This window comes from Urtica dioica, chromosome 3 (assembly GCF_054948205.1).
Source record: "Urtica dioica subsp. dioica isolate 48M chromosome 3, U.dioica_male_clone48M_v1_H2, whole genome shotgun sequence".
Lineage (NCBI taxonomy): Eukaryota > Viridiplantae > Streptophyta > Magnoliopsida > Rosales > Urticaceae > Urtica > Urtica dioica.
In genome coordinates this window covers 48,941,849-48,951,427 of record NC_142758.1, presented here as the reverse complement: position 1 = coordinate 48,951,427, position 9,579 = coordinate 48,941,849, and the positions used below count along the sequence as shown (strand labels likewise).

Below are 9,579 nucleotides of genomic sequence, written 5' to 3'. Positions count from 1 at the left end.
TGAGCAATTTATTTGCGTACAGAAAAATATTGATAAAGAAACATAATACAACGGCTAAAACATAATACACTTGATTGTGGTTTAGACCAAAAAAAATTAATACACTAGAAAATGACTAGGGAGTTGGTCACATTTATAATTATAAGATTTTTTTTTTTTTTTTGCTCCGAATTATAATTATAAGATCTATTCATCATTTATTGTGTCTTAATAAATTTCAGTCAAATACAAGCAGTCCAGGCAAATTTGTAAGAAAAAGTACTCTAAATCGGACGGCTTATAAATAATCTTTGGCTAAATAGTCAGCGCTTTGACCCTCTCATCACCACCTTTTATATCATTTGATTCATAACCACCAAAAACACTTCTAAAACACAACCGTTTTGCCTCGCCGTTTCTTCGCTTTTTCCCGTTTCGGAACGATTACGAAACGAACCCCAAAATCTCTCTCTCTCTCTCTCATTTTTCCCGAGAAAGTCCGAAATAGTACACTTCTTCCATTTCTCGCTCTCGCCATCGGTGAACGACCATTTAGGGCTTTTCTTGGCTCCAAGCCTGGGATGTTGCAGAATCGAACTCCTGTCTGTCGAGATTAGGGTTTTCGCTGGTTAGGGTTTTCGGGGATTGCGCTTCGAATCCATGGCAGAGACTTCGAGGGACCGAGTCACCATCACTTTAGGCCGTGGAGGACAAGTACGTAGTTTCTATTTCTTCTTCGTCCTCAATCTCGTTCGTTTCTCGCTTAAGGAGAGGACAAAAAAAATCATGATCTTACAGTGATTGCGTGTTTGGCTGCCGAGAAAAATGGCATTACACAGGTCGCGGATTAAATCTAGCAGAAATTGGAAGAAGAAATGAATTATAAAGATTACGAACTGGAATCGTTATGTTCACATGTTAAATCAGAGTATATTTAGAGAACCTAGACTTGTTCTACAATGTTATTGGCATCGAGAGCTCTGAGTGTTTAGGCTGTTGAATAGTGCTATATAGGTGAAGCTAAGTTGGTCCTACAATACATAGTAAATAATGCATTGTCTCGTGGAAATCTTCGATTTTCTGTTTTTGTAGGTTGTGAAGAGAGGTGTTTTGAAATCTAATGTCTCGTTTGGCGACTCTGTTCCAGCCGCGGCTGGAACGAAGCGGTCTGTGAGAGATAGGTTGGGAAGTAGCGGAGACGGTCACTCAAACGGAAACCTTTTCAATGGAAATGCAAAACGGTTCGTATTCCTTTCCACTCTCTCTTTATGTTTTAGTGTTGATTTTCAGGTGATAGTGTAACCGTACGAGTATAGGTAGTTAGACTTATAATGAATTTATGAGCTTGAGCGAGAGTTGTACTATTCTGTTTCTTTTTTTCTGTATCCTAATAGAAAATGGAAATGCGAAATGGTTCGTATTCCTTTTGACTGTTTATGTTTATTGTTGATTTTCAGCTGATAGTGTAACTATACAAGTTTACTTATTTAGATAAATAATGGAATTACGAGCTTGAGAGAGCATTGTACTGTTCTGTTATTATGTGTACCTTAATAGAAAACGGAAATGCAAAACGGTTCGTATTCCTTTTGACTGTTTATGTTTTAGTGAGGAGTTTCAGGTGATAGTTTAACTATATGCAAGTTTAGGTATCGTAAATGTATAATGGAATTACGAGCTTGAGCGAGCGTCTGTTCTGCTTTATGTGTATCTTAATAAAAAATCAAAACGCAAAAAATGTTTTGTATTCCTTTCCACTGTTTATGTTTTATTGTGAAGTTTCAGGTAATAGTGCAACGATGCAAGTTTAGGTATATAATGGAATCATGAGCTTGAGCGAGTTTTGTATTGTTCTGTTTTATATGTATCTTAGTAGAAAATGGTATTCCTTTCGCCTGTATATGTTTTAGTGTAAAGTTTCAGGTGATAGTGTAACCATGCAAGTTCAGGTAATTGGATATATAATGGAATTATGAGCTTGAGCGAGCATTGTAGTGTTCTTCTTTTTTTTTTTTTTTTTTTTTTTTTTTTTTTTTTTTTAATGTGTATCTTATTAGAAAATAAACAAGAAGAAATTTCGTCCTCTTTCAACAAATCTGATAAAATCTGCCTGCTTTTCTTCTACCACAAAGCTACTATTCTTAGACGAATACATCTTTTAGCTGTTCTATGTTCAACCCCTAATTATCTATTAATTATTTTGAATTAATCGCTGCAGCCAACGAGGAGATATTGGCACAGCGAGTGCGAGAGCTAACGGATTGAATGGTAATGATGGTCTTAAATTATTTGCAGTATAGCATTGCTTTGTTTTGTGATTCTGTTGGTTAATGCTTCCTTTTCTATATTTTGGTGGGCGATTGGGTAATCAAGACGGGCGTATCGACAAGGATGACCTGCGATTGAAACTCATGAAGAAAAGTGCCTCTAGGCAAGCACGCAGCAGCGAAAATGGGAAGTTTGGCGGTGATCTACGCGATAAGCTGAAAAAGACGCGAAGGATCTCAACCGTTGACTCGTCCCAACAAAGGTATCAAACTGAGCGGAAAGATATACGCGGGCTCGGTCAAGCCCCTTCTTCTTCTAGAAGCTCAGATGATCATCCGTCTAAAATGGATTCGCGTAGAGAGTCGTATTCTTCTTGGGCGAGCGACCAATATGACCGAAGATCGCCCGATAGGGTACCTCATGGTTTCAGGGCTCTCTCTGAGAGGAACGTAGAGGATACTCAGAGGATTCCGTTAAGCCGGAATTACGAGGATATGGGCTCGGCTCGGTATATGAGTGGTAAAAATGTAATGGATACGCAGAGACCCATGACCAGTGTAGCTTTTCAGTCGAGGCCTGTTTTGCCTCTCAGTTCTTTAAAGCCCGTGGCACCACTAAATCTAAGCCAACTTCCACCGCCGAGTAGCTTGGTGCCAAAAAGTTCATATATGGTACAGGATCTGTTACGATGATCGTTGCCTATTTATCAATGGTTTATTTTCAGCGACTTGATTTTTCTTTGTGATAGGTTGAGGAGCAACAAACTGTGGATGGGTTGTTACACTCATTGGGGCTTGGAAAATACGTGGTCATCTTCAAGGCCGAGGAAGTATGTTCTTTATCGTTTACACTTTGAACTTTGTTGAAATGCACTCTAAAAAAAATTCAGTTTACTGTATATCATCCAGTTGTTGAATGTGGCTGTCCCTTTGTTATCACATCCTTCTTTGATCTTATCAAATAGACCTTTTTAAACATATCAATTATGTTAAATCCTTTGTATATGCTGTCTTATCATATTTACTAGTCTTATATTTGATTGCTTCTGATTTTCAGGTAGATATGACTGCACTAAAGCAGATGGGAGAAAATGACTTGAAAGAGCTGGGCATACCCATGGTCATTTTTCTTTGCTCTTCTCTCATTATTTTGTTTGTTTGTTATAAACTTTTAATGTGATGCGATTCATTCATTTTAAAATTCGATATCGATACATATTCGTGTCAAATTTCCTTTATTTAAGTTGGAAGTTTATATTAAACTGTTTGGAATCAGAGGCACGGGGATAGTGTAACAAATTTTAAATAGTTAAGAGGTATGTTGACAATAATTAGAAATTATTATTTCATGAACAGTAATTACAAATGACTATTGACATGCTAAGTTTGTAAATAGGACTATCTATTCCGGTTAATACAATATGCGAGGGTTCTTATCAGTGTTCTTCACAATCCCACTTATTAGTACCCATTTGATTAGTTAGGAGAATTTAAGGATTCCCAATTAAGATAAGGAAAGCATCTTATTGTAACCCTGCATGGGCTAACGACGAAAGCAAGGACCTCAACGGTTTAGTGTACTTCATAAAGATACTGTGCTTTTAATTATTATTATTATTTTTTAATTATCTCAAAGAGGCATGTAAGAAGTCTATATGTTGTTTGCAAACTTCTAACATCACTGTTTGTTTTCGGGGAAATATGCTTATTTTTGTAAACTATACTTGTATGCGTATTTACGTCCATCTTTATTTGCATGCCTACCCTTATCTCGGTTTCGTGTTGTAAGTTCTCACTAGCATTTTTTTTTTGCTTACAGGGGCCTAGGAAAAAAATTATTCTTGCACTATTGCCCCGTTCCAAAAGGCATCCGTGAAAAAGCATGGTTGGTCGGGAATTTCTCTTCAGGATCGTTGATTTTCCAGAGCTCCCAAGTTGCGAAAGTCTTTTTTGGTGGAGGTGACCACGACCTGTTCATTCCCTTGCGGGGCAAGTAATCGGGTCTTTTCAGTCACTCAGTCACATATTTTGGCACAATTTTTTTCCTAGTTTTAAGCCTAGAATTATAACCTTTGTTGACAATCAAACATTGTTCAGTTAGTTTTCATTTATGACCTCAAATGAAAATTGCATACAATTTTGTAAATTGACGTCGGCAAACAAAATCTTCATGGTTTTGGAATTACCATGTTTTCCATATATGCTTTAATTATATATCATGGAAAGTAATTGTCTGTATGATCATATCATTCATATGTGTATAGCCGTCTTAAATAACGGCTCACATTTTTGTCTTTATATTTCTTGAATATATCGCGAGGATATATTTGGCTGGATTGTCTTGCAGTCCATGGGTATTTGTGCTTAGTGTAAACATTTCATTAAAAAGTCTGTTACGTGAGACATATTTTAGAAGTAAAATTGATATGGTGCACACATTTTAGATTTCAAAATAAGAAATTATTAAAAAAATGATTTGAACTAACTGAATCGCGAAATAGTAAAGTTATAAATTTTTAACAGCTAAAGTACACACATTAAAACATTTTATCATACGTACACATTTGTATTAGTTTTGGTTATTTTATATATTCATAAATATTAATCGACTATTTTGTTGGAAGACCTCATTTGAAAATAATACTAGTTAGCCGACAGAAAAATAAATATCTAACATTTTGTTTTTCTTATCCTCTACCACCACAAAATTTTTTTAAGGGAAAAATCGATTTCTTTTAGACTTTCCTTGTTTTATTTTCAATCGTATAGTCTTAGTATCAACGTGATATCTAAACTTTTCGACAGAATCACAAGAAGTTTTTGTTGGTCGATTGGTCAAAAGATTGATATTCAGAAGATGCGAACGCATGATATTTTAGTAGTAAAGGAAAAGAAAGAGGGAAAAAAAATCCTTGGCATATAGTGAAAGTGTACCTTGAAAAATAGCCGTTTGACGAGTTTCAAGAGTAATGTACGGATATTTATTGTTTAACCAAAAAGTGTTGATTAGTCCTCATTTGATTACATTTTCGCCGCCTTGTTTGTTTGTTTCTCAACCTTTTACATTTACACCTCTGGTTTTTTGCATTCTTCTCACTGTTTCATATTGTTATCATTATTGTTACGAATTTTTACACAATTTTTTACTATTATTGTAGGTGTAACAACGTGTCCCTAATTTATAACATTTTGAATCTAAAGGAAAACTTTGTTATTGTTCAATATTTAACTCATTATTAACTCTCAACAGTTGAAAGTTCTCAGTCACATTCACACCAAATTCACCAATAAGGAGATGAATCTATTGTACTATTAATTATATATGCAATAATAATCATTTGGTACTTTCTCGGAAATAAGTTTTTTTATTTTTTATTTTTTATTTTTATTTGCTTAACATAGTGACAAATGACAATTCCACACGAGTCAACTTTGTACTGCTCTGTCCTTCCAAAGAATTTTTTTTTCTAAGATAATATTGACTAGACATCACCACCTATTATTTGAACGTGTTACGTGAACCAACTGAGCCTATTATTAAAGCAAAATATATCTTATTTATGTTCATATATATATATATATATATGTTTTTATATCAAAGCCCATATGTGGTGACGGTTTACTATGAGTATGAGATACCTACCCTTTCTCTATAATAGTTTAGTGGGTTGTTTTGTTATTCAACCTCCAATTTCATACTATAAATTAATCCACGTTTTCCCATATTTTTATACTCGTAATGTGATTGTGTTTTCTTCTTTATTATCATTACAAAAGCACCGTGATGTTTTTTTTTTTGTTTTTTTTTTTTCAATATTGATTTTCTAAGTGAATTGTTAATTCACTTGGATGATCATTATCTAATATTAGTATATATAGGTGAAATATCCTCCCGCGTGAATAGGAATGCAATAAATAAATAATTAATAGCTAAATCGACCGACAAGGTCGAGCTATTATCAACTAGAGAGTTGAGAATAAGTCCATCATAAAATTGGAGGTCTTTGTACACCTCGATAATCGCCAAACTCATTCTAGGTGGATGACATTATCCATCCGCTTTGATTTAGTCTCTTACATATAAATGTGGTCTAATGGAAATGAAGAAAAACGAAGCTCTCTTTCACCCCAATGAAAAGAATCGGAATCGAAATTATGTTTAAGTTCGAATCGAAATGGAACAGTGGCGGAATATAATATTTGTTCCATCCATACTATTTCTTTATTTATAATTTTTTTTCTTCTATAAACTAGATCAATTTTTTAAATAGTATCGGAACGAAACTTTCGTTCCGATTTGACTCGTGTACTATAACATTATGTTCCGGTTTGTATCAGAATTTTGGCAAGGGCAATACAACCTATTTGCCCAATATTACTTGCATATGATCGTGTTGCTTTATTTGTAAGATCAGAGTATTTTTTAGCCTCGTATCGGTTTTCCATATTTTCATTGGAGTTCACCATTTTAATTCCCACATCGGACAACTTTCATGTATTTAAATTTCTAGCCTTGTATAATGTATACAAATATCTTTTGTAATTCTTTTATTTTATAAAGAAATTGAATAAAATATTCATCTAACAATTTAAAAGCATAAAAATCAAACAAATAAATAATTGAGTATAATCTATTTTAAGACTGATGCCATAACAAATAGTGCGACAAGATGGTCCAAATAGTTATACGATAAACGATTTAACAATACAGAAAATAAGTAACATAAGTGTAACTCGGTGCAATGTCAACTACGTCTGAATGCCTACAACCAAAGTGAAATGAAAATTCATCCTTCAATATTGTTTTCCTACCTATAATACTATATACTTTTTACTTTTTGATAAATTATTATTGAAAAAAAAAATAGAAAGAGAGTTGTTATATGATTTATAAGACGTTCCGCTAAATGAATTTCTAGGTTCCTTCTATTTTCTTTTGCTAATCAGAAATGACTTAACGAGCATCAAATTAGAACTAATCTTTGTTTATTCCCCCTACCTTTTTTTTTATTTTTTTTATTTTTATCTTCCAAATTAGAAAAACACAATATATATATATATATATATATATATATATATATATATATATATTGATGAAAAAGTTTTGTTTACTTTATTTCCAATACCAAATGCTTGAATCAAGTTCTCATAGAGGGTTATCAAGATTTATTTCCTACGTAATTTTTTGAAGCATAAGAACTCCAATTGAAAGATGGTTAAAAAGTATGCATATGTAGACTACTTTATGCTTAACTAGTGTGTATGTGTATCATAAAGAAAATTCCAAACAAAACACTTTTTAATCTCCATCATAACTTAGTAGTTGATATAAGTTAAATATCACTTCCGATATGCTTTTTATCTTAGTCAAGTTTGGCATTCTTTGCTGATTATAATAATAAAATACTTGAAATTCTTTCCCGTGACTACTCCAGAAGAGAAACAAGATAGAATCGATTGGAAGTTAGAGATTATTCAGTTATTTATTTATAATGGGATTGGCGTTAGCTGAAAAGTGGGTCCACCCAAATATTTGGTCCTTTGTTAAAAAAGTTATATAAATTAGCTAAAATCAATCAATCACAAAAAAACCAACCAACCACCTAGCCACCAATATCTAAATTTGTGATCCTTAAGCCCTCATTTTCTTCCACATGTTACCATTATTGATATGCTCGATGACAGCAAGCCTACTTGGAATTCTAAAACCAAGAAATAAAGATTGAATATTAGGAGAAATCTCATAAAAAAGAAAACGTACACTTTCATTTTTCATAATGCCACAATTTATGATTTTAAACTCCTATATGTTTATATTTTTCTAAACAATTACTCTATTTCTGAAATTTATTGACTTTATGCACAATATATAGTTATGAAAACGACCAAAATAAGATTTTTTTTAAAAATAATAAGATGTTTAATATACAAAGTTTGTAACCTAACATATGTCATATTAAACTTCGATTCGACTGTTTTTATATGAGCTGAGTAGGAAAATTGAAGAAGAATAGAAAGTGGGCGATAGCTCGTATTGGTGTTTGATTTGAAGTACTCTTTTATTATGAAGTTCAAACATTCGTGAGTGTATCTCATGAACATGAATTTAATAATTAATTAATATTTAAAATATAACTTAAATAGAACAATTATCAAAATTTGGAAACAATTGAATCTTAATTTATTATGAGTGAAGACATTATTGGTAATCTAGTGATCTATATACGAAATATTGACATGAATAAAAAAATAAAAAATACTCCCAATACCATGTACCCAGTTGGAAAAATTGTACGAAATAGCCAATTCAAACTATGACTTTTGCAAAATAGCCATAGTTTCATTAGGTATAGCAAAATAGACAATTGAGAGTACTACGACTTTTAATCCTGTCTCGATTAATTTTAATCCAGCCTTCATAAAACTTACATTCTGTCTTTATAATTCGTTGGGATTAAATTTAATCCAACCTAGATTAATCTTACTTTGGCTAATTTGTTTATAGTTGACAAACTATGGTTATTTTACAAAACCTTAAATTATATTTGGCTAGCTATATAACCGTTTGACCCTACTAAGTTTTTGTTTTTGGGCTAATTTTTGGGAATTTTTTATGCACAAAAGTCAATAATATTTAGAATTATAAGTTACTTCAAAAAAATATAAATATAAATTTATCAGCTCACAAACACAAAATCAGGAGGACATATATTTGTGATAATATGTAAAATACATTATATTATTGTGGTCATTGTGGCTAAACTAAGGATTTTTTTTATGACGTTTACTTCAATAAAAATTAAAAAGAAAAGGAAAAGAAAGTAAAAAGGAGTGGGAATTTGATTAGCATGAGAGATCTATTGGTGGAAGAAATCCACCCAAAGAAGATCTACATGTTGACACAACGGAATAAAAACACAATCTAATAGTTTCACAAATGTCTCCAAACCCTAAATGTATTACAAAAAAAAAATAATAAGTGAGGTCAAATTAAAAGCCAAGTGTCCAAACCAAATGCTTTGTTTGCCCTATATATAATATTTTATAGTGAAAGAGGATGACTTGATCCACCTGAAAGCAATATTCTTTTAATTTTGGGTGTGATAGTTCATTATATAATAGTATATAAGCTTTTCTTTTCTGTTCTTAGAAGATATGATCAGATCTCATCGAAGACCCTCATTAGTATATATGCTTACATCATTGCCCACTTAATTATATTCCTTTGTTTATCAACTACTCTTTCTTTCCTTTATATTCCAAGTGCATTTTGATAAAAAAAATATTAACATGGTCAACATGGATACATTTTTAAAAACAGTTAGGGCCTTAT

At 32.3% G+C, this 9,579-nt stretch overlaps 1 protein-coding gene across 1 annotated transcript; it reads left to right on the top strand.

The window, feature by feature from the left end:
• Window positions 1–348: 348 nt before the first annotated feature.
• Window positions 349–4,642, top strand: LOC149403421 (Sterile alpha motif (SAM) domain-containing protein). Its single transcript, XM_089610164.1, has 7 exons — window positions 349–693; window positions 1,072–1,220; window positions 2,198–2,247; window positions 2,353–2,918; window positions 2,996–3,076; window positions 3,304–3,366; window positions 4,066–4,642. The coding sequence occupies exons 1-7, from the start codon at window positions 640–642 to the stop codon at window positions 4,120–4,122; spliced, it is 1,020 nt and encodes a 339-aa protein (XP_089466290.1). The 5' UTR covers window positions 349–639; the 3' UTR covers window positions 4,123–4,642.
• Window positions 4,643–9,579: the final 4,937 nt, after the last annotated feature.

Bases quoted from the DNA above. Each gene is read 5' to 3' on its own strand.
- LOC149403421 (XM_089610164.1), top strand. From the start codon at position 640: ATGGCAGAGACTTCGAGGGACCGAGTCACCATCACTTTAGGCCGTGGA. The intron at 694-1,071 runs GTACGTAGTTTC...CTGTTTTTGTAG, and splicing joins CTTTAGGCCGTGGAGGACAA to GTTGTGAAGAGAGGTGTTTT. The intron at 2,919-2,995 runs GTACAGGATCTG...TCTTTGTGATAG, and splicing joins TGCCAAAAAGTTCATATATG to GTTGAGGAGCAACAAACTGT.